The sequence below is a fragment of the Martes martes genome, assembly GCF_963455335.1.
Source record: "Martes martes genome assembly, chromosome: 5".
Lineage (NCBI taxonomy): Eukaryota > Metazoa > Chordata > Mammalia > Carnivora > Mustelidae > Martes > Martes martes.
In genome coordinates, this window is record NC_137892.1 from 75,305,696 (window position 1) to 75,331,486 (window position 25,791).

The window sequence follows — 25,791 nt, forward strand, 5'->3', positions numbered from 1 at the left end:
CTCCCCCAGTTAGAACTTAAGATTCAGAGACCAGAACCTCAATTTCCTCAAAGGCGTATTGCTAGAATCTAAGAAAGTACCTGGCACATATGAAAGCAATGACTGAATATCTGTTAAATAAGTGAATTCAATCACTAAATCACAATCTCCGCTTATAATTGTATAAAGTCACAAAAATGAACCCACCTCTGACTTTTCAAGCCCACTCAACCTCACCTCCAGAGTATTTAACAATCTACCTTGTTTCAACTCTCTGGCCATACAAATTGCATTCACAGTACTCAACAAAGGAGTTTCTACTGGCCAGCCACTACTCTGAGAGATAAAAAATAAAATAAAATAAAATAAAGTAAGAGTCTTTGAAATTCAGTTCAAAAATGGCAGCAGTGGCTGGGTCCTGGGTTTCCAAGCTGCTAGGCTGGTCTAGGGCCCAACTGGGATGGTCCTTGTCAAGTGGCGTCCAGGGCAAGAAGGGCTCTGCTCACATGTGGAACGTCCTCATCTACTCTGTAGTGCTCCCAGACATGAGAGTAAGCATCTTCCCAAAGTTGCATCACAAGAGCACAAGAGATTTTAGTTCATCACCTGTCTCCAAATCCATTATCAGGTTCAAGGCCTTTCCCTGGGGAGATGGTAATCATACTTTATTCCATAACTCTTATGTGAAAATCCACTTCTGACTGACTGGCTATGAAGATGAAAAAACAGAACGCAGACCACTATCCAGTGGGGGACCACAGCCCTGGTCTGGACCATGACTCTGCACAGGGACCAGAAAAGTAAATGGAAACTTAAACTCACCTTCCTTACTTCTAACAAATGATGACCACTATACTGATCTTCCATCCCTTTGGTTATAGCAGAAGACAGCTTAATACATGGCTTAGATTAGGTCACACAAAACAAACCAAAAGAATCTTGGCATTCAACTCTGAAGAGGAAAAGACAACAAAGCTTTTTTGGAAGAACTTAAAGTGGAAGACCTAACTCAGTGTAAGCAGGCTGGTTAAAGCTTGGTGGACAGGAAAGGGGAATAAGACAGCGTTTATGCTGGGTCATGAAAGTAGAACAGGAGTTATCCAAATGATTATGTTATGAGTGTTTGTCAAAAAGACAATGGGTACATTCTAGGCAGAAGACACATACCATATTCATGTCTCAATTTTTAAAAATATGGAGCACCTGGGTGGCTCAGTGGGTTAAGTCTCTGCCTTCGGCTCAGGTCATGATCTCAGGGTTCTGGGATCGAGTTCCACACCAGGCTCCGCATCTGGCTCTCTGCTCAGCAGGGAGCCTGCTTCCCCTCAACCCCCTGCCTGCCTCTCTGCCTACTTGTGATCTCTGTCTGTCAAATAAATAAAATCTTTTTTAAAAAATAAAATAAAATAAATAAAAAACATTCTAACACTCCTGAAGAATTGAAAATAGTTCAGCATGACAGAATAATGTGAGGCAGAAAACAGCAGAAGAAAGCAAAAAGCAGGGGCTGGGTGCCTCGGTTGGTTAAGCGTCTACCTTCGGCTCAGGTCATTATCCCAGGGTCCTAGAATTGAGTACCATGCTGGGCTCTCTGCTCAGTGGGGAATCTGCTTCTCCCTCTCCCTCTGCCGCTCCCCCTGCTTATGCTCTCTCTGTCTCTGTCAAATAAATAAATAAAATCGAAAGAAAGAAAGAGAGAGAAAGAAAAAGAAAAAAAAGGGAAGGGAAAGGAGCAAGCAAGGTCCAAATCACTAAGGTCTGTATTTCCTAAATTTGGTAGTTTGGATTTCAATCTGAAAGCCTGCGTAGAAAGACTGCAGAAAAACAGTACAATCTGCCTATTAAAAAAAAGGAAGGGGGATTGATAGCCACTCTTAGGAGAAAGGAAATTACTTGGAGTGTTTACACAAAAGTCCTCATAATGATAGTCTGAACCAAGGTGGTTGCTGCAGGGAAAAATGGATGAAAGATGTAGAACAAGATTTAGTAAAAGATTAGAAGTTTGGGGGGTAGGTAACATTCAAGGGTAATAAGAGGGAAAAGTTAAGACTTGGGGCATCTCCAAATGAAGGACAATGATCACAGAAGGAAGAGAAGTAACTTGAGAAGAAGTGAGAAAAGCAATTTTTGAGTTGAACTTAAGGTATCTTAAGACAACCACAATGTATCAGAGTTGAAGAGTAATCTGTGCTAGAGAGAGAGATTTGTTAATCTAAAAATAAAGACTGTGGTTGCTGTCACCAGAGATAAGACCCTTCAAGAGCATGCAGAGGCAAGAGAGCAGAAGACCGTGCCTCAGTGTGAAAGGAGGATCTGAAGTATGAGAGAGAAAAAAATACACCAAGGAAAGACTGACCAAGACACAAGAGGAAAATAAGGAACCCACAGGGTCACAGAAGCATAACAGAATTTCAAAGAGGACAACTATTCAAAATGTCAAATGATGGAAAAGATTCTACTAGACTTCACAACAAAGAGATCAATGTTCCAGACACTCAAAGGAAATAGAGATGAAAAGAAAGAGGAATCTAGAGTGAAGAGAGTGTATTTAAGATAGATGTGTTTAAATCTTAATAAGTTAGAGTTAGCTGAGAGTAACAAGGGAGTAACCAAGTGTTATGGACTGAAATGCATTCCCCCAAAATTCACACATTGGAGCCCAAAGCCCCAGAACCCTCAGTATTGGAGGTAAGATTTTTGAAGAGGTGATTAAGTTAAAATGAGGTCATCAGGGGTGCTCCTGGGTGGCTCAGTCGTTAAGCATCTGCCTTCGGCTCAGGTCATTGATCCCAGGGTCCTGGGATGGAGCCCTGAATCGGGCCTCCTGCTCCGGGGGAAGCCTGCTTCTCCCTCTCCCACTCCCCCTGCTTCAGTTCCGTCTCTCTCTGTGAAATAAATAAATAAAATCTTTAAAAAAAAAAAAAATGAGGTCATCAGAGTGGGGCCTAATCCAACAACGTGGTATTCTAATAAGAAAGAGAGACACCAGGGGCGCCTGGGTGGGTCAGCCGTTAAGTGTCTGCCTTCAGCTCAGGTCATGATCCCAGCGTTCTGGGATCGAACCCCATACCAGGCTCCCTGCTCAATGAGGAGCCTGCTTCTCTCTCTCCAGCTCCCCTGTGTTTGTGTTCCCTCTCTCTAGCTATCTCTCTATAATAAATAAATAAAATCTTTAAAAAGAAAAAAAAAAGAGACACCAGAGATTCTCGTGCACAAAGGTGCATCTGTAAGTCAAAGAGAAAAGCCTCAGAGGAAATCACTCCTTCTGGAATCCAGATCTTGGACCTCTAGTGTCCAGAACTGTGAGAAAATAATTTTGCATTGCTTAGGCCACCCAGTCTGTGGTATCCTCTCACAGGAGCCCTAAAAAAACTAATACAATACATCAAGGAAACATTGTCCCTGAGGAGAAAAAACTCAGAGCACAACGAGAGATGAACAGACAGAAGCTGACCTGTTTAAAGGTGAAAGAGGACAAAAAACAATTGTTTCCCACCAATGTATTTCATTTCCTCTGTGAAGAAGTGACCTCATCCACAAAAGAGTAAGGGGGGAAGGTGGTGGGTTCATAACCACTATCGGAAAGAGCAGCTACTAGCAACACACAGAATTATTGGGCTGCTTGTCCATTACTCGATAAATGTTTGTTGTGGAATGAATACCCAACTCTCATTCAATGAATACTTTAGTTCCATTTTATTAAAGGAGTAACTAGCAAAACAAAAGCACTGGTATAAGTCAGAACCTGGGTTATGAATTTAATTATGTGACCTGATGCAAGTCACTTACCATTGCTGGGTCTCAGTTTCTTCAACCAAATGAATCAGACTTGATAATCAGCAAAAGACTGCCTCCAATCAAAATAAATGCTGTGATTTTTATGCAAGTGTATGCATGACCTCAGTCTTCCAAATTATTTCAACCAAAGTAGTATGTCTCAAGCTTTAATATAAATTTTCATCATCAGGAGAGCTTGTTAAATGCAGGTTCTGGTTCATTAGGCTTGGGGTTAAGCCTGAGCTTCCGCATTCTGAACAAACGCTGAGGTGATGCCATGCACCACGTTTTGAGTAGCAAGGGTGCAGATCCAGCAAAAGCTCTGCAAAGCGTGTAATTTTGGGCTTATCTGTAATCAGCCTGATATTAAAAAAACTAAACAACGTCGCTCCAGACTCACACCTGCACTCAGTATGTCTTGCCATTCCCTAAAACACTCTGAAATTAACTTGATGATAGTCCTCATTTGGTGCAGATAGGAAAAGACAGAAATGAATAATACTGGAATCAATAACATCATATTAAAAGAAGCAAGATTAAATACCAATGCACAGAAATGGGTGAAAGGGATTAAAGGGTGCAAACCTACAGTTATAAAATAAATAAGTCACAGGGTGAAAAGTACAACACAGGAAATATGGTCACTAATACTGTAACAACACTGCATGGTGACAGATAGTAATGACACTTATCATGGTGAGCACAGTATAGTGTACAGAATTGTCAAATCACCGTGTTATACACCTGAAACTAATATAACATTGTACGTCAACTATACTTCAAGGACTACAATAAATATAAATACAAACACAAATATATATGAACATACATACAACACAAAGGTCAAAATCCATCTAATCATATTACCTTTCCCAAAACATAAATATTTTCATATCTACAAAAACATATTTAGCTCTACAAAAGTCTTTAGTATATTTTAACTGCCACATGCCTGCAAGGATTCTTTTGCATTATGCTTTGATACTGAATGTAAACTTTGTCAATGGCACAAAATTTAAATACTTTTATACAAATTACCAAATAATCTTCATATATTTGTTTAGAACCTCCAATCCTATTGCCACGACTGAATTCATTCGTGATGAGAATTTTCTTCTGCTCTAGGAAATCTAACTAGGACAGAGACAGCCCAGCTGACCGAGGGCTTTAATATACGGCCACAAACTATTGCTATAATTAAACCATTTCTACTATTCCCTATACTAGGTTACAGGAGGAAAAAATTCCACAATCCATTCACAACCAACAAGGATTTTCATTCTAATCTCAAAGCAACTTCAGAGAGCAAAGATAAAAGAAAAGGTGTCATGCAATGGAAGCCTTATAGTCACTCTCCCCTTAACCTGAAGCCTCTAAACTGAAAAGAGAAGCTTAAAATAACGTTAAAATGGAGTGAACTCCCTACCCAAGAAAAAAAAATATGGCTGTAAAATGCTCTTACCCTCTTGTGAAGAATATCCAATTCTCAAAGGCACTACACCTCCCTACAACTGAGCTCGCTTATATTGGGGTGGGGAGGAGGTACGTCAATTGCAATCTTGGCACCCGCAGGCAATTTGCCACTTCTACCTAAATTAATTTAGTCAAGTCACTTCCAAACAATACTTTCCTCATTCCCCGCTATGTAACAAAAGAATAAATAAGAATGACAACTGCAATGGGCCTCAAAATAGTTTTGCTGAATCACAAATACCCCCAATATAAAGCTGCAGAAGTCGCTGGGCTTGAGCATTGGCGGCCATACCTCAGCAAGCGGCTCCCCTCTGAAAATGTGTAACTTCCTTCACCTGTTCATTAAAGGCAAGGAAGGGTCTAACGTTTAATTAAAGCTTTCACAGTATCGCTATTAGCATCAATGTAGAATGTGCAATAACAATATACATTAGTTTTATACTAAAGATGTCCACGTTCTCTCAAAATTTGCACCACCTATTCCCCAAGGGCAAATGCACCACCCTGGCCAGCAACCGCAGCCACAATGGGCACCCTATGCTCTTCTCATCTTGGCACCCAGTCCCTGTCTCCCTGCACCCCGATTCCTCCCCGACCAATACTCCCCCTATCCCAGGGCTGACTTGGCCAGCCCCAAGCTCCTAATGGTTCCTAGGGTTACGCAGAGTCAAGCCTGCAGGCCGCCCGCACCGCGTTACTGCTATCCCTCGTCTGCGGATTGCCCCACGTTCCTCCCTCGCCTCTCGGGTCTCCGCTGCCCAACCCACATCTCCCTTCCACTCGCGCGCTCTGTGGCTCTCAGGCCTCACCGTTTGGTTCGGTCCGGAATAGCCCGGCTCTCCCGCTTCCACTATCCAACACGAAGCGAAGTCGGTTGGTCCCGCGCCCCACGCTTCCAATCTACACGCCGCCGCCTACTGATGCCGAAAGCGGCTTCTAGGAAAGCGCCATGTTCAGCGTCGCAGCTTCAAACGACGCGGACGCGCTAATACTGCGTCACAGACACCCACAACGCGTGGAAGAGGCAAAGTGAGAAGACGATAGGAGGACGGCAGGAGAAGAGGGAGGGGCTTCCCCTTCGAAACTGAAGGCGCCGGGGGGCTAAAACTCAGCTGTCTGCGCTTGCGCGGTAGAGAGCCGGGAGCTAGGAGTCGGCCAGATCTGTAACCATGGGAACGTTAACTGCATAACCCAACTACCAGAAGCATCGGTTGTGTCCTGGGTTGCTTGAAGCTTGTTTGAATCAGAACCGTTTTCTCTTCCCATTTCCGGATACCTGTTCTAAACTGTATTGTTTTACGGGTCCGTCTCAGCTGAGGAGAGCTATTAAAATCATCTTACTCTCTCACTGGTCTACCGTCTCGCGAAAATTTATTTTTGACTTTTTTTTAAGTCCTACATTTGCTGGGCGCTCTACTCCAGAACTATAGCAAGAATGAAAAGATTAAAAAGGAAAATTCCACTTCTGCCTGCCTCTACTACTAGCTAGCTTAATAACTTAAGTTTTCTCTAGAAGGAGAAGTTGTAAAGATATGGTTGAGGGTTCATAAAGAATAATAAAAATAATTAACATTTATTGAACATTTAGAATGTGCCAGATACAATTCTAAGATCTTTTCATGAATCATGTATTTATACAGATCCTCAAGACAATCTATGAGGTGCTTTTTATTACCACCATTTTATAGATGAAGAAACTGAAGCATAGAGAAGTCAATTAATCTGTCTAAGGTAACACAGCTAGTAAGGGGCATTCGTAGGATTTGAACCAGGCAACCATAAAGCCTACAATAAATACAAGAGTATTTATCACACAATGGCTGTTCTAAAAGCAAAAATATAAGAAGTTATTTAAATAATCACCAAAAAAAGGAATGCCTCATCATAACATATGCATATACAATAAATTACAAATTGGCCTCTAGAAGTTATGTTGGCATGTTAACACATTCATAATGCATTGGATGAGTGGGTTACAAAACAATACGTTCAATATGGTCCGATTTTTGGAAACAAATATATGCCAAAATGTTAACAAGGTATGTCACTAGTTGAATGGTATCTTGGGCATGTTTCATTAATTTATTTCTTTACTTAGCCTGACTGTATCTTCTGATTTTACTGAAAGGTAATACTTGTCAGGGTTTGTTTGTTTTTTTAAGATTTTATTTATTTGACTCAGAGAGACAGAGAGAGAGACAGGGAGAGAGGGAACACAAGCAGGGGAAGCAGGAGAGGGAGAAGCAGGTTTCCCACCCAGCAGAGAGCCCCATGTGCGGCTCGATCCCAGAACCCTGGGATCATGACCTGAGCGGAAGGCAGACACTTAACAACTGAGCCACCCAGGGGCCCCAATACTTGTCAGGTTTTAAATGTTCACAGAATCACATGGGATCTTGTTAAAACACAGATGATGATTCCGCTGGTCTGAGGTGAGACCAGAGAGTCTTCAATTCTAATGAGTTTCCAGTTAATTCCAATACTCTTGGTCCACAGATCACACATTGAGTAAAAGTCAAATAGGAATATGCAATATGTGTGCGTGTGTGTACACGTGTATACATATACATACATATATAACGTAATTTGAATTATAATGAAAAAATTGATTTAGAAGAATAGAACTTTTCTATTTGGGAAAATGGATCTTTTGGAAATCTAATAAAAGCTATAACTTAGAAAAATGCACACATGCAAATTTTACCTACAATTCCAAGACCCCCAATGAGATGCACTTGGAGGTCCCTATCTTTAGTTATGATGAATACCTAGTCATATAATTTATACAAGACAGATAGGTACAGCTACATAAATATCTCATAATGCTGCATTTATTGCTATATTCTTACATTCTCAAGGTTCTTTAAAGAAAACGACAAATATTTAAATTATCATTGGGCCCATTCAGAATATATTTGAAATATAAATATAAATTCAGTGTTTTCCCCTCTAAACAGTTGAGAACTGAAAAGAAAGCAGAAAGTTGATGAAGCAAATGATAAAGAAACACTGGCTTCCCTCACCCCTCAATCTCAAGTAGTTTCCAAGATGAAAGTAAGTTTAATAACTATGCAATCATTTTGCCTCAATAATTATATTATGACAACTACACCTAATATTTCTTATATGCCAATTCTTTAAAGTGTCTAGCATTGAGCTGTAGACATTTCATATAATTCATTAATTTTCATCCCATCCTATATGGAGAGTATTCTTTTCCTCATTTTACAGACTGGATAATGTTCATAGGAATTCATCATTTGTCCACGTTCAAATTCTTACGTGGAGGAACACGGACTCAAATTTAGATACATGCTTTGTAGTTGATAGGATAAAACAGATCCACATCCTAATCTCTAAAACTTGTGAATATATTATTTTTCATAGCAAAAGGGACTTTGCAGATATGGCTACATTAAGTATTTTGAGATAGGAATATTACTCTGGATTATCCTGGGGGCTCAATGTAGTCACAAGGCCGTTTTCTAAGATGGAGGGAGGCAGAAGTGTAAGAGAGAAATGTGACGATGGAAGTAGAGGTTGCAGCGATATGAAGCCATGAGTAAAGGAATGCAGGCAGCCTAGAGAAGCTGGAAAGTCAGACTCTCTCCTAAATTCTGGAAGAAACTCAGTCCTGCAGAGAATTTTAGATTCCTTACCTTCAGAATTCTAAGATAATAAATTCATGCTTTTTTTTTTAAAGATTTTATTTTTTATTTTTTTGACAGACAGAGATCACAAGTAGGCAGAGAGGCAGGCAGAGAGAGAGGAGGAAGCAGGCTCCCTGCTGAGCAGAGAGCCTGATGCGGGGCTTGATCCCAGGACCCTGGGATCATGACCTGAGCCAAAGGCAGAGGCTTTAACCCATGGAGCCACCCAGGTGCCCCAAATTCATGCTGTTTTTAAACTAGTTTGTGATACTTCTTTCCAGCAGCAAGCGAAAACTAACTGGTGTTCCAAAGTCACAGGCTTTCTAATTTGCTACATTTCACTTAATATTTGTATATTGCAACTTGTGTAATACTGGGTCTTGGGCAACTCTACATTATAAAAGAGCTCTCATCAGATGCCAATCGATTAACTCATCTGATGCTTACCAAGTTAGGAAAATAGGTCTTTGAGAAACTAATTGATCTGCCCTTGGTAATACAATTTGTAGCAGATTGTTTCAGTCACTATTTTTTAAAAACCTGAAATACAAATGTCTTTCAATAAGGATCTATTATATAAATAGAATCATAGAACACTATCCACTTATTAAAAATGGTGATGGAGACTTATATTTATCAACATTAAAAGATGTCCTTCATATGTAGTTAGATAAAAAAAGAAGAGTCTAATATATCCAAAAAGTCTTAGAAACTATCAGTACATTAATGGAAGCTAATTCTGAGGGGTGGGTTTCATTTTCCAAAATCTTTTCTATTATCTAAACTTTTTTACAATGTCTAAGTATTAGTTTAACAAAGACAATAATAAAACGATTTCCAGTTTGGAAGAGGGAATATAAGAATATCCTCTACCAGGGCGCCTATGTGGCTCAGTGGGTTAAGCCTCTGCCTTTGGCTCAGGTCATAATCTCCAGGTCCTGGGATTGAGCCCCACATCAGGCTCCCTGACTGAGCACTGCCTGCCTCTCTACCTACTTATGATTTCTGCCTGTAAAATAAATAAATAAAATCTTAAAAAAAAAAAAAAGAATATCCTCTACCTATCTTTTTTTTACAGTGAAATGAACATTTTTTCATTTTCTACTGGTAAGAATAAAAATTGATTAACTGGGGGCACCTGGATGGCTCAGTGGGTTAAAGCCTCTGCCTTCGGCTCAGGTCATGATCCCAGGGTCTCTGCTCAGCAGGGAGCCTGCTTCCCTTCCTCTCTCTCTGCTTGCCTCTCTGCCTACCTATGATCTCTGTCTGTCAAATAAATAAATAAAATCTTTTTTTTTTAAAATTGATTCAACTGTTTTAGAAAATAATTTGATCATACATACCCAGATATTAAATGTCCATACAGTTTGACTAAATAATTTCATTCTTAGAAATCTATACTAGGAAAATAAAGGATAGAAAATATTTCTTACCTATGCACTAAAGTGTGTATGGCTCTGCTTTTACAATGGTATGAGAATAATTTAGTAAACTCTTTTGCATTCACAAGACAAAACCTTCTGCAGAAGCTTTCAATATTAATAATCACAAATGTATAACAACTTGGGAAAGTGCTTTTCATGTCACTGTGTTTTATGAAAAATAACAGTAAATTGTATGACTTCAATTATGTAAAAATATGTGTTGCTAAAACAATAGAAGAAAACAGTGTATGTCAAAGTGTTCATAAAGGTTATCCCAGCATAGAGTAATTACAGGTAAATTTTTCATCTTCTTCCTAGTTTCTGTATTTTCCAAGATTTCTGCAAGTTAGATTTTTGGTTTCGTTATTTTGTTTACAGTGTATGTTGTTTATAATGAAACATATCAGATTGTTATTAAAAGGTAAAATTGATTTGGGGCGCCTGGGTGGCTCACTCTATTAAGCGTCTGCCTTCAGCTTAAGTCATGGTCCTGGGGTCCTGGGATGAAGGTCCAAGTTGGGCTCTCTGATCAGCAAGGAGTCTGCTTCTCCCTCTCCCTCTGTGCACTCACTCTCACTCATTTGCTCTCTCTGAAATAAATTTTAAAATCGTAAAAAAAAGAAAAGTAAAATTGATTTATATTCTATTAGAATGACCCAGGTAGTATACTTTACTTCCCAGCCATCCCACCAGTGATGAGAGCAATTGACTATAATGCCCACATTCAACTGGAACTAGAGACTAACAGAGCTCACAGATAACAGGCAGGTGTCCTGTAGTGGGACTGGCTGGCACAGGCTTCCTTTCCCACCTCTGCTGCTTATTACCTGAAAGACCATGAGCAAGTACCTTTAATCTCAGTGAGACTCAGTTTCTTCCTATATAAAACAAGGTAATCATATTTGCCCTAACAAACTTCCCAGGGTCTCACTGAAAATCAAATAGTGTGAAAAGTACTTCAACGCCCATAAAACATAATATAAAAAATATAATATTTGTAAATGTGGGCATTAAAATGTAAAATAGGCGATTATAGGTTCACAATTAGAACTTAGTACAATAATTATTTATTTTTTATTGAATTTGTTAAGATACCATTTATAATGATCTGAAAAGAAATTAGAACATGTTTATAGAGGAATCTTGCCCAAAGTATTCAAGGTATACAACTTCTTTCAGTCAAATGTCATCATCTTCTTCTGTTAAGATTTAGACAGCAGATAGAAATTAAGACAAGGTACTCTAAGAAATTGTCTGATTTTGTAAGGTAGAATTTCAATTTACCACTTAGATTTGGATATCAGGACAATCATAATAACGCTCCATTGTTCTAACCAAATTAGTTATTAATTAGATTTCAATTTGATTTTATTTTACCTTGCCCAATTGAATCATATTCGTTTTTCAAAAGTACACAGTATTTCTGTTAGTAAATCTATGTTAAAAGAGTGAAATTCAAACATTCTCGATATTTTTATGACTTTTCAATACATTAAAAAAGTCTTTAAAGAATTATATTTTAGGATGCCTGGGTGGCTCAGTGGGTTAAGGTCTGCCTTAGGCTCAGGTCATGATCCAAGGGTCCTGGGATTGAGCCCCTCGTCAGGCTCTTTGCTCAGCAAGGACCCTGCTTCTCCCTCTCCCTCTGCCTGCTGCTCCCCCTGCTTGTGCTCTCTCTCCCTGTCAAATAAATAAATAAAATGTGTTTTTTTTAAGGAACTATATTTTATACAAGAAAATGCTTACAACATTTTATTGTTATTCTTTATTATATTTCCTGGCACATATAAAAAGTTATCATTTTAAGCATGCTGTGAATTTAAGTGAGCCTCTTCTTCTACCAAAGCAAATGCTATTATAATTCTTTTTCAAGTTACATTATATTAAAAACAAAAAATATAGGAATGGCAAAGAATCCACTGTGTACATCCAAATGGAAAAATGATTATTTTTCTTTAACAAAGGAGATAAACATGAACCAGAGAAGCATAAAATTATTTATTATAATTCAAAGCCATTTGTGGCTGCAAAGATAATTTAAATACATTCCAGCATAAATTCCCAATGCTCCTGTCTTTAATGCAGCTCATAACCCAGCGTCACACAATTTTCTAGGACTTATGGATCTACGGTGCACCCAACATTATCTCACTTCTGAATGCTGCCTTGACACTAACAGAAAAAAAAAATCGGTGAATATGGGCAAAATAATAAAGGATCCCAATTATAAGAACAAGTCTCCCATACTAATGACAGTAGCCCTCCCCATGTTCTTTTATTTCTATAGAATTTCCTCAATCTACTTTATTTTAGTGCAGAAAGTAAAAAATCTTTACCTGTGGTACACACCAGAATTTCCTAGAGGGTTTGTTAAAAATGCATTTGCCAGGGCCCAATCTTACTCTGATCCAGAATGTTCAGGGTGGAGCTTAGACATGTGAATTTTCATTATGTGCTTTATTAGTTTGCTTGGGCTGCCATATCAAATACCACAGACTGGATGGCTTAAAGAATAGAAATGTATTTTCTCACAGTTCTAGAGGCTAGAAACTGAAGATCAAGGTGTCAGCATGGTTGATTTCTCCTCAAGCCTCTCTCCTTGGCTTGTTGATGGCCATCTCCCTGGATCCCCATAAGGGCTTCTCTGTGCACACACACACCCCTGCTGTTTGTGTATACAAATGTCCTCCTTTTATAGGGATACCAGTTGTTGGATTAGGGCCCACCCTAGTGATCACATTCTGCTTAATCATCTCTTTAAAGGTCCTAACTCCAAATACACATTGTGAGGTACATGAGGTTAGGGCTTTTAACAGATGAATTTTGGGAGGATACAATTCAGCTGTAACATGTGCCGCACTGTTTCTGATACAGGTGGTCCAAGATTCACATATAGAAAAACATCAGTTTAGATTCTAGGTAAGCTAAATGTACATACTCACCTTAGTCATTTAGTTTTCTGTGCCTTAAAACATGTGGTCTCCTCTAGGAGGGTCTTGGCTTTTTACTCCTAAGAAAATATCATTTGATTATCATTTGGTTTTCCATCCTTGTTATCTACTCTATTCACTCTTTAGCAAAAGCAAAGGAGACTTACATTTTGCAGTAGTACCCTGAACTATGAAAAGAGCGATTCTGTCTAGGACACAGATTCACCTAGAAGTTTAATGTTAAACCTTTTTTCCCCCCAGCTAGTAGAATTATCTCCCCACTCCAAAGTTTCAAGCTCTCCCTGGCCTGTCCATATGAATTCTCCCAACAATAATTTCACCCCTCTTTCCTGCTATTGTACCATTGTACTTCTTCCATTCACAATGTCTCCTACCTTCATACTTTCCTCACTTACTGTGGTTAGTTACAGCAGAAACTGCCAGGGTATGAGACTTCTAGACTTGTATCCTCATGGAAATAACAGCCTTGCCAGACCATGCTATATAAAACAGCCACCCCCCATCCTGTTGATCTCTATCTCCTCTGCTTTACTTTTCCCTGCACACTCATCACCACCTGCCATAATGTGTTTTTTTTTCCCCACCAGAACATAAGTTCCATCTTGCTTTTCTCAGAGTGTAGAACAATAACCCAGGAAGATGAGCACGACCTTGAGGTGATCTTGCACTTCTCTTGTGAAGTAAAAGGCAAGGTCTTCTGCTGAGAGGGAACTGGGGAGGTGGTAGTGGAAACGAGCCTGAGAATAATTCAGCAGGTCTGAAGATCTTTTATGGAAAATGGGAAAGATTGGCGAAAATTCAAGAAGAGTGCTAGAGCTAAGAGAGTAAGAGCTAAAGTGGAGCCCATGAATGTTTCCTATCTACACCACTGTGTGATCTCTGGCAATTCTCACAGCCTGGAGAGGAAAAGAAAATGCAAAATGGTTATTCTGGTTCCTCAGTGACCATTATTGCTCCTTGGCATAACATCTTAGGCCCTTCATAGTAAGGCCCTATTTACCTCTCCTATTTATTCCTGAGCTATACCAAGTTTCTTTTTCTCCCTTAAACCTCTTTATATCTTGTCTTTGTAACTACGGTTTCCTCTGAATTTCCAAGTTTCCTCTGGCCAATTTTTGTTTATCCCTTAAAGACTCCACTCAAATATTGTATTTTGAAAATGTTCCCACTGCACTAATCATCATACTTTTTTCTTAAAACCCACGATCTTTGGAATACAGACCTAGGTTCAAGATGCAGCTATCATTTACTGTGTGATCTTGAGCAAAATAGTAAACATTTTTATCCTTCACCCACCTCATCTGTAAAATGGATATAATGATAAGACCTATCTCAGACAACTGTTTGAAAAGATTAAATGAAATAATGTACCCAAAGTACCTGGTGTGTAACTGAACAGCTAAGGAAGTTATTATCATAATAACTTGCATGTTTCCCTCTCTTGAAAGTTCCTTAAAAGCAGTGGTGGTGTCATGTTCACCTTCTTATTCCTAATATTTGATACAGTACCTGGAACACGTAGGATCTCCAGAATTGTGTAATAAATTAATGATTAATGGAATGAAATAAGTAGTTAAAGATGCTTCTAAGATTATGAGATTTTTCCTGAGTTCGAATTACAGCAAAGAAAGACCAAGGGTTGGGGATGCACACATATTATTTGCGCGAGGAAGAGGCAGTTTTGGTAATGCAAACAGGAGCATCTTTTTTCAAGAAAATACAGCACACACTGAAAAATTAAAAACTGAGAAGCGTTACATTGGCAGGCAAAACAGACGTGGACCTCATACTCATGGAGCTAACAACGGGATACACCCAATACAAAAACTTATATCCACATTTACTGCGTTTCGGACTTTCTGCCTCTCTCTTTCAATAGAATTGACTCTGGGAAGAGCAGTTTCTTATTTAACTTTGAATCTCCAGCACCCAGTAATGTTTAATCGCGGCTGGAGCTCGATAAACGTTTTGGGAATGAATCAATGGCACAAAAGGAAGCAAAACAGCTAGTAGCCCTAATGGAAGTAATATCTGTTGCATTCCCAGAGGTTCTCTCCACAACCCAAGCAGCGAACTCATTTGCCCAAAGGAGCAAGCTCCTTATCCCAAGATCCTGGTTTCCCACCCCGGAGTTTGCTGGAAAACAGGAGCGAGGCACAGGACAGAAAGAAACCTTCTCTGGATTCCACCGGTCTTAGCACCTGGCTTGAGGAAACATCCACACTCCTAACGGCATTATATAATTTAAACCGCCTCCACATCTTTGAGAGCACCACCCCAAAAATTACCGGACCCACTCCGCGCTGACAGGAAAGAGAAGGCCCGCTCTGCTTCTAAACTAGCCAATCCAAACAGCCAGGATAGGCGGCGCGGTGTCTTCTGGGATGTGTAGTCTGTTCAGTTTAAGGCTGCTCCTCATGACTGCAATTCCCGGCGGCCACGGGGCTCCAACGTCTGTCCCCTTCCTGGGGGCGGAGCGCCGGGCGAACTGGGGCTGGGCCCTCGCCCCTCCCCCACGTGACGGAGCGTGGTGCAGGCAGTGTCGGGGTGGGAGTTCCCACGTGTTGGTGTTTGGTAGCCGACTTTGGTCCACGCTGATCTCCAAGGCCTGTGGGTCTGCGCCCGTGGCGATGCCGAAGATCAAGTCGGGGACGAGTGGTCGCCGGCGCGAGCGGCTCAAACAGAGCCGGGAGCTGAAGAGCGGCGGAGGTGGGGACAGCCGGGAAGGGGCTGTGTTCAGGTGTGATCATCCCGCAGGACCCAGTCGGGGACACGGACGCTGATCTGGGCCCAGGACTGTAAGGCCGGTGGCGGCGGCGCTCCTGGATCGCCGGCGAGGCTTTGGGCCGCATCTGCCTTCCTTTCCTGTAGAAGGGGTGGACTTAAAGCACTGGGTCACCTCGTCTCCGAGCGTGACGTTCGATGATGGCTCTCGTTGACGCAGAAAAGTTCCCCCAGCCACCCTGCTTTCTCCTTTGGGACGGTCTAATGTCTGCTTTTCCTTTGGAAGTTAAGGCTCTTTCGTATTTTCTTCCAGGACTCATGTTCAACACGGGGATTGGACAGCATATTTTGAAAAACCCTCTCATTGTTAACAGCATTATCGATAAGGTTGGTGTGGAAGAGGAAAAGGAGAGAATTGTTATTGATTTTATTCTTAGGAATACTTCAACGCACGGAGGATGTCTGTTACAAAATAGATTATAAATATTTGTAGAATGAATTGAAGAATTGTCTGGGATTCATAGGCTGTCTTTGGCATGATTTGCTTTATTCTGTGGTCTGGGTGTCTCCTGGCTCGAAATTCTTTCTGTAGATTACTTACTTCATAGCTGGACATTTGTACGTGTTCAGTTCCAGATTATTGTTATTCTATTTCTAACCACTTTTCCTAGACACTATCTATCACTGTTAGTTTTTATTTACTCCAGAGCCTAAAAAGATGTCATAATGACAGCTTAAGTATTTTCCACAGAGAAACTTAAATGTTAACAATCCAGTGCCTCATATAAACCCTTTGGAGTATTCTTCTTGTGTGGGTAATGTGGATGTTCTCTTACTGTTCTGCATGATCAGAGTGCTGGAACATGAAATATATGTGATACAGATTACTTTCACAGTTACAGAGGAGGCATCCTGGAGCTCTAGAGAGAACATTACATATTTAGAGGCTCCCATCTTGACCTAGTGTTGTTTGCCAAATGAGGGCCTGATTTTTTTTTAACCTTTTTGGCTCATGGATTTCCTTTGAGCAGCTGATGAAAGCTATGTACCCAGCACACTGCAGCTTTGTGCATACAAACATCTGGGGCTGTGTACAATTTCTAGGTATTCCTATCCCTGAAACCATACATGGGTTGAAAATTGAGAAATCCCAGTGCAACATGCTGTGATTCTCAGGCAAGGTCATCATATACAGTCCTTTCTTGTTTAAACTTACTGATAATAAGAGTTGGCTAAAAGATGCTGTTGGAGGTAGAAAACAGAAAGCCGTTGAGGTGGAAAACAGAAAGTCGTTCCCAGAAAGTTCCTGCTTTTCTGAGTCCTAAAATTTTCTGACTCCTAACCGTTGCCCCAGTTTAGGAGAGGTGACAGATTTCCACTTTTACCTAATGTTAATGAGAAAATTTTGTCAAGCACATAGATCTGAAGGAATCTCATGGAAGTGGAGTCAGAATAATCTCTTAACCACGTGCTTTTGAGCAAAGACACTCAGGTGTAAAATAAATGATGTGTTTGGATGTGCCAGTAAAGCTAAAGTAGCTGTGCTTCCTTGCAGGCTGCCTTAAGACCAACTGACGTGGTGCTGGAAGTTGGACCTGGAACTGGCAATATGACTGTAAAGTTGCTGGAAAAGGCAAAAAAGGTAAAAAGGGAATTATTTGTATTGGTATCAGAAATGTATATGTGAGTAGGCTCACCTGGTTTACAAACAGAAATCTATTTTAATTAATCACTGTTAATTTAACAGCAACCCTTGATACTTTGCTCATGGCTTTATCTTAACAAATACGGGCAAAATGGATAAAAGTGGTAAAACCTACAAACTTCCAGCTATAATCTAAGTCCTAGGAATGGAATTTACAGCATGGTTGCTATAGTTAGCAATATATATTGTATGTATATTTTAAAGCTGCTAAGAGAGTAGATCTTAAAAGTTCTCATCACAAGACAAAAAAATTTTTATATATAACTATGTGTGGCAATGGATGCTAACTATACTTTTATACAATATATGCATATTTTGAAGTATATAAACATATTGTTATACACCTGAAATTAATATAATATTATAATGTGAATTATATCTTGATTTCAAAAAATGGATTAGAATAAAGAGAATATGGGATGTATTAATCAGCAAAACAGAAAACACATTCAGTTTTTCAATACAGGGTATTTAATATAGGGAGTTGTTGACATGGTTGTTAGATGACTGAAAGAAAATGGGAACACACTGGGGCACCTGGGTTGGCTCAGTGGGTTAAGCCTCTGCCTTTGGCTCAGGTCACGATCTCAAGGTCCTGGGATCAAGCCCCACATTGGGCTCTCTGCTCGGTGGGGAGCCTGCTTTCCTCCCCCCACCCCCCACTGCCTGCCTCTCTGCCTGCCTGTGATCTCTCTCTCTCTCTCTCTGTGTCAAATAAATAAATAAAATCTTTTTAAAATAAATCAATAAATAAATAAAAAGAAAATGGGAACACTGAAGTAACCCAAAAATAATAATTACAAAGAGGAACTACCACCTCTAGGCTCAGGGGAACAAAGTAAGGAGGCTGGAGTATTGGAACCTAGAGGAGGAGATCTGAAGAACTGCATCATGAGATTAGGATGCCACCTGGCTGCTGCTGGTAGCTTCTGTGTGTCATGGCTGACCCAGTTTCCAATTAAATGGATCCAAGATGTAGGAATGGGGTTAAGGGAACCAGTCGGCATTACTGGAATACCCGTGGGCTAGCAACAGCAGGAAACAGTTACCATCAAAGGCCTCAAGGGACACAAGGAGGAACTGCCCAGTAAGAGTGGGAGCCATTGAACAGGGGCCAGAGAGCACAGTCTGCTTTTCTGAACGCTGTTCTTTGTTGTTTGAAATGGCAGAGAATTGAAGGAAAATTGAAGGTAATATTGTGGGAAAAAGTTTGATTCATGTTGATCATGTAAGAGTTAGGACTGAGATAACAAGATTCATACTCTATAATTAACCCCCAAATACTTTTTTTTTTTTTTTTTAATGTAGGTAGTTGCCTGTGAACTTGACCCAAGGCTAGTAGCGGAACTTCACAAAAGAGTTCAGGGCACGTGAGTATGAGTATGCATGACAGAATTAAAGTGCATTTCAATCTCATGAAACAGTACTGTTTTTTAATTGCTATTTTTCTTTTCATTAGGCCTCTGGCCAGCAAACTTCAAGTACTGGTAGGTGATGTGTTGAAAACAGATCTGCCATTCTTTGATGCTTGTGTGGCAAATTTGCCATATCAGGTATGTTTCCATATTGTTGGGAACATTATACAGAATGTTTCTATGGTGTGTCTTCCCCAGAAATAACTAGTTAATTCTCTTACAGATCTCTTCCCCTTTTGTCTTCAAGCTGTTGCTACACCGACCTTTTTTCAGGTTTGTGACAAAAGACCAAAGTTACTGCCAAATCTTAGGCCATAAACACAGAGAGCCAAAGATGGAAGTTAATTCAATTAAAAAACTGTTGGGGAATGTTTTGTAGAAAATATCTATTTCTGTGGAGGTCTTTCTATCTTTTTTAATTCAGTTGACGGAGTTCCAGTGGGGATGTGCAGTGTAAGGACTGCCTCTGAGACCAAATGGCCTTTCCCTGTTTTCTCATACTCTTGCCATTAGTCTGGGTTAGACTCCTTATTACCCTGAATCTCAACAGTTGCAGTGGCCTCCTGATTAGTCACTAGCACATTATATAACAGGGGTTTTCACACTGCAATTCAGAAATCTCTCACTGCTTATAAGTTTATTGAGTCATGACCATCATTTTTTTTTAATGACATGGAAGAGAGTATATCAGAAGACATTCATTGCATGTGGCCAGGTACTTACAGTTTTGTGAAACTTTTGCTCGAGTTACATCAACACATATATATACACATATTTGTGGCATAGGTTGCAGTGTTAAATATTTTTCTCAGTATGGCTCATTGTCAAAAAAGTTTCAAACTCAAAACCCAGCTTTGAAGATGCTCTTCTCCTATGCAGGAGCCTCCAAAAAGCCTCTGCATTGCTTTCTGACATCCACGCTCCTTAGCCTCGGAAGTCAGGACACCAGTGTCACAACCTGCCTCTCCTCCTCAGCTCTTCCATAAGGGTGTTTCCTTCCCCATAAATACCATTGGGCTGCCAAGCCAATTTGGTTTGAGTTTTTTTTTTTCCTCGAAGGGTTAATGAACTAGTGCTTATCGGAAATACTTTCTCATCTAAACACGGAGGGTTTATATCTGTAAATTAGTGGTGCTGCCATTATAAAATGAAAAGCCAACTGGCTCATTTTATGGTAATAAATCTAAAGCTGAAAGTTTTCTGCCTTCTAATCAGCTAAACAACTTCTCATTAACCAGATACTGCTTTGCTCTATTTCCTACCTAAGAAAACTGATGTTGAAATACCTTTATAGTTAAAAGTAACCATTTTCCTTATTCCTTCCTACTATGTCTTCAGATGTGCTATACTTATGTTTCAAAGAGAATTTGCTCTCCGACTAGTTGCAAAGCCTGGAGATAAATTATACTGCAGACTCTCAATCAATACACAGCTGTTAGCACGAGTGGACCATCTGATGAAAGTAAGTGACTGTTAGTAAAATAATGTGGCTTACCTCATCCATGAGCATCTGATTGTGCCTTCTGTGAGGAAAGCATATTTGAGTATTAATTTAAAATTCTTTTTTAGAGGACTCATTTTCTGATTAACAGGTTGGAAAGAATAACTTCAGGCCACCTCCCAAGGTAGAATCCAGTGTCGTAAGAATAGAACCTAAGAATCCACCACCACCTATCAATTTTCAGGTGAGGTTAAAGTACTAGGTCGTTTGTTTAGTAAAGGAGGAAAAAAGACCAAGCTGGAAGACGTGTGTCTCTAGTAGCAGAAAAACACTGAGTTAATCTAAATGTCTAAACAGGAAAATGCCATTATGACATCCCTAGGTTGGGAGCAGATGGAATAATTGGATGTAAGATCGTTGTGAAGAGCACAAAAAAGCATGGAAAATGTATGCAGAAAGTACAACTTAGAATGGCTTTGCATTTTGCTAACAAGTACAGCTATAGAAAACATGTATCTATTTGAGTAGACTCAGAAAACAAGTTAAAATGAAAATAGTTGTTGTTAGGGCAATATTATGAATAACAGTTTTCAGTCATAATTTATGTTTCTGCAATTTAAAAAGTGAATAAGTTGCATCACTTGATGTAAAACCATACTGCACATGATTACTTGTGTGGTCAGTAACTCCTGGTAATGGAGTGGTTTGTTAATTACTCCTATAGGGTGTGTCAGGTATGTTGCACAAGCTATATTCTAAATCACCTCTGTTTTGAAGTGTTTTTTTGAAAATGTACTTTGATTTAAATAAATGTCACGTACTTTGTTCAGATGTGGAACATTTTTTTTCCTAACTTATAAAATTGAGGATAAAATTTTCAGTGAGGTAGACAAAAGTGCCAAAAATCGAGTATGTATCTTTGCATGGGTCAAACAGATCAAGATCAGAACACTTTCATCACTCCAGAAGGGTCTTTCAGTTTTATATATTAAAAGACAATATAATACCTAGCAGACAGAGGCAAGGTTTGATATTTTAAGAAATAATTCATCTTCTGTTTCAGGAATGGGATGGCCTAGTAAGGATCACCTTTGTTAGGAAAAACAAGACACTTTCTGCTGCATTTAAGTGAGTATTTTACTCATTTATGATAGATGAAGGACCAGTGCTATAGAACTATGCTAAGTGTTTGGTCCTTATCCTGAACAGATACCCTAAAGCATAAGGATTACCCATGTCCAGACACACTTTTCCTTTTTCACCAACTTGTACTTTGAGGGGCAGGAAAATTTAACAAAGAAAGTTCCCGAAATTTGGAATTAGATCAGGTTTTTTGGCAAAAGAGGAAAATAAAGTGATGGTGGGCCCTTTCCACACTTGTGAAAAATTCATGCAATTTTATTAACTTGGAAACATTTTTAAGTAGCAGTTTGAAGCCCAAGGGCAAAAGAGAGGTTCTGAAAGCTGTTAATGCGCTTTTTTTCTTTTTAAGGTGATGTTTTTGTGGAGTGTTTAGAACTCCTTTAAGAATCTCAAGAGATTTTTACTAGAACTTTACTTTTTAAATGTAACTAGTTTGCAATTGTTTCTCAGGTTTAAATATTCAACACCTTTTAGTCTCTTAATTTTACTATATGGAACATACATTTAGCTTTACCATAAACTGAAAGGAAAGTATAATCTCTAATTTTGGAAAAATAATAGCAGTATCGCTTCTTTATGTTATAGGTCAAGTGCAGTGCAACAGCTACTGGAAAGAAACTACAGAATTCACTGTTCAGTCCATAATATTGTAAGCAAAAAATATTTCTGTGGTCTCTGGTTCTGAATTGTTGTTTTAAAATGCCCCTCTACTTCCTATTTTTCATCTATCATCACTTGATTCTTAATTTGGTACATTCCATAGGATTTTTAAAAGTAATCTATTAACTAGCACAACCTTAACTTGAACTGATAGGTCAATACTGCTGTGTGTTCCTGGAATAGATGAGTGGCCGTGATTACTCCACCTGAGCTTAACTAGTTGTTTTTAGACATAAAAAGCCATTCAGTTGAGTCATAATTTTCCCAAAGCTTTAGATATGTTTAATTTTCCTGAAGTTTAGGTATTTAGCTCCTCCCCTTAGCTCAAAGTCTGTGTTGTGGTATGTGTGCTCCTCCCCTTAGCTCAAAGTCTGTACAATTTGCTGTGCTCCTGAATTGTGACCATTCCTTGTTTGTTGCTCATGAAGCAATTCAATTTAAAGTCTGCATTTTCTGGGTAACTTTTTTTAATACCCAGAAATTGAAATAATTCGAATTAAGTATAGGCTGAATAGCAGATTTACGGTTGTAAGCCTCATGCCTCTCTACTATCTGTGCAACATTTTCTTCAACCAATTTTCTGTATGTGTCAGCACACATACACATAGCCATAAATATAAACTGTGATGTTTGATAACTTTTTAGTTCTTTCACATTAAACAGAGCAGAAAGGTAAGAGCAAATATCCATTGTATTTTTTGACTCAGATTTTGTATGAGTTTAATATATCATATTGCTACCTTCATTTTCTCTTTTATGGACAAAGTCATTAAACATCTGCCTAGGTAGGAAAATATTAAACTGGATTAAGAAAAATTTTTGGAGGAAAGATGTGAGGTATAAAATATTTAATATTCCCCAGGGTTGGAGGTCATCTCTTTGAGAAAAATGGGCTGATAAAATTAAATTTGTGCCAAGAAAATGTGAGATATTTTTAAAGGAGTAACAGCTGCTGTAAAATTCAGTTTACAGCTTTAATTATTTTTTGATACGAAGTACCTTACCTCCGGAAACTTAACTATTTCAGAATTTTTAAGAAAAAGGGCAGTATACAGGTTTAACTCATTCAGAGTTTTCTGAGTATTTGGTATATGCTGAAAATTAACTACTTAATAATTAGAAGTCCAATTCTAATCTGCACAAATAGGCTGTTCAAACTATCGTGAGCAAAGGTGACTATTTTATCAGTTACTGAACTAAAAAAAAAAAAGAGAGAGCCAACATGACTTCATTAAAGATATGTTGTTCATTTATTCTGAATCTTATATTGATAGATAATACCAGAAGATTTCAGCATAGCAGATAAAATACAGCAAATCCTAACCAGCACAGGTTTTAGTGACAAGCGGGCCCGTTCCATGGACATAGATGACTTCATCAGGTAATAACATTTTCCTTTTCTCCTAAGTGTTTACATTTCTTTACTGTGACACCTTCAGATTAGAGATTTAAAGGCTTTTAAGCGGTATAAGGTGCTACCTGGAGTTATTGCATAGCACTTCCATGGCATGGAATAGTATTTGGTGTAGAAGATGGAGGCTAGTTAGCTGCAGCAGAATGAACATTTTAAGAACAGTAATAAAGAACAGTCCGAGCCTGGAGATAGCCTCTGTGTCAATGTGTGTTGTGGTATGTGTGCTCCTCCCCTTCAGCCTCCTCCCCAAACTCCCATTCATAGTTAGTCTTAATAGTGTGTCTTCAAAGTAGCTTGTTAAGGTAGAAGAAGCATAATGCATGTCATTGGATCTCATTTTTTTTTCTGTACTGGGAAGAGGTATTGTTAAACAGATCCTACACATGAAATAATGTCAATTATAATCATACCTGATTTTCAGTTCTAACTGGTTTAGTAATATAGTTACTTGTTTTGTAGACTGAGGCAAGTTCTATATACCTAAAATAAAAGAAGGGTGTCATAATTAATGGGGTAGTGCAGACCAAAATGTATTTTCCTTGAATTAAGTTAGTCTTACGAAAGCAGATTAAGCCTTCAGTTACCTATGCTCACTGTTTTTAAGCATTAACACTTTGATTTCCTAATAAACCATCACTTAACAGCTTTTGCCTGTTTAGCCAATTCATGTTTAGAATGTCCATGTTCTAGGAGCTGAATTAAAAATGAGGGTAGATTGTTATAAAAGTAACTGACTTGACTTTTCTAAGCTGGCAGCATAGTTTCATATGAGACAGATGGGGTTTATATTTTATGTTGGCAGGCAGTACTACTGAGTCTTCATCAGAGGTTAATCCTTGGAGTTGAACATTACTCATAAGTGATCTTCCTTTTTCAAACATTCTAATCCACCTTCAATGGCCATCCTGAAAATTATCTTAATTCTCACCAAATTTCTTCAAGGTTATTAAGCATATGCAGTTTGCTAACCGGGATCCGGCAAGTACAAAGGTATCGAGAGAAAAGAAAGCACTGTGTTAAGTACTTAATTGGAACCTCAGTAAGTGAGCCCAGAGAGGAAAAATGAACATGTAAGATTATCTCTTGTTCTCTTACCATGTTGAAACGGAACAAGGGCCACTGAGGTCTTATGTCTGGATAGTGGAGATCTAAGATAATTTGGTCAGCGTTACCATAACTTAAGACACATAGGCTGTGACAAAAGAGGCCAAAGAATGATGTGATTTTAACCAATATATACCTTGCAAATTTAATTGAAGAATAAAGTTTCTGTAATGACTAGTGTTAGGAAGAGGTGGGCTTCAGAGGTTTGCTGATGTGTTTGTTTTAGAATTCGTGATATAGGAACTATGTATTGTTATATGCAATAAATTACCTTTTCAATACCATTTCATTTTGGTTTCTTTTTTCAGATTGCTACATGGATTCAATGCAGAAGGTATACATTTTTCTTAGGAATCTGGAAAACAGAGTTTTCCAAACTCAAGAAAAAGCAACTGGAATTATGTATTTTTAACAATTTGTAAAGATGAACCATGCCTTTCTTCACTGGAACATATGTGCTTAACTATTTTTGACTTCCTACTACTGTCACCATTTATTACTCTGAATTTGTGTGGTAGTAAGTCAGTCAATTCTAAGTACCCAAGTTTTTTTTGGTTGTGGTGTGTTTTTAGTATCTAAAGTAGGGCAGGGTCCAATCTTTGCATGATAATCTTCAAGAGCCGCAGGCACGCACAACTTTACACTTAAAACTTACCATTTCTAACAGATTAGTGTATAAAGATATTACTGTTCTATTTTCTATGTTATATATTACTATGAGGACCTCTCTAGGTCTTTGTCCCTCAAATAGTAAAAAAAAAAAAACAAAAAAAAACCAACAACTAAAATATGCTTAACCCAGTCACATATTTCCCATAGTATTTCTTTTTATTAACCTGCACAATAAAACAACTGTTTTCTTATTTTGCTTCTCTCATTCCTTCTTTGTTTATATTATGCAGCTTCTTTCACTTACTGCCTGTGCCTTCAA

At 38.9% G+C, this 25,791-nt stretch overlaps 2 protein-coding genes across 3 annotated transcripts in view; one reads left to right on the forward strand and one right to left on the reverse strand.

Annotated features, from left to right (window-relative positions):
• Nucleotides 1-6,213, reverse strand: part of IPO11 (importin 11) — a 208,004-nt gene extending 201,791 nt beyond the window's left edge. Inside the window, exon 1 of the mRNA XM_080805105.1 lies at nucleotides 6,039-6,213. The gene's annotated coding sequence lies outside the window, so the exon portion shown is untranslated. The remainder of the gene's footprint in view (nucleotides 1-6,038) is intronic.
• A 9,528-nt stretch (nucleotides 6,214-15,741) lies between these two features.
• Nucleotides 15,742-25,737, forward strand: DIMT1 (DIM1 rRNA methyltransferase and ribosome maturation factor). 2 transcript variants are annotated; one of them, XM_080803398.1, is made up of 12 exons: nucleotides 15,742-15,963; nucleotides 16,292-16,365; nucleotides 17,534-17,620; nucleotides 18,992-19,053; nucleotides 19,143-19,236; nucleotides 19,322-19,371; nucleotides 20,437-20,560; nucleotides 20,691-20,783; nucleotides 21,603-21,667; nucleotides 22,268-22,331; nucleotides 23,617-23,723; nucleotides 25,169-25,737. In XM_080803398.1, exons 1-12 carry the CDS (start codon nucleotides 15,885-15,887, stop codon nucleotides 25,209-25,211), a joined length of 942 nt encoding a protein of 313 aa, XP_080659524.1. In that variant the 5' UTR covers nucleotides 15,742-15,884; the 3' UTR covers nucleotides 25,212-25,737. The 2 variants fall into 2 exon arrangements, with proteins under 2 accessions (XP_080659524.1, XP_080659525.1); XM_080803399.1 differs by having other exon boundaries at nucleotides 15,772-15,994.
• The last annotated feature ends 54 nt before the right edge of the window (nucleotides 25,738-25,791 follow it).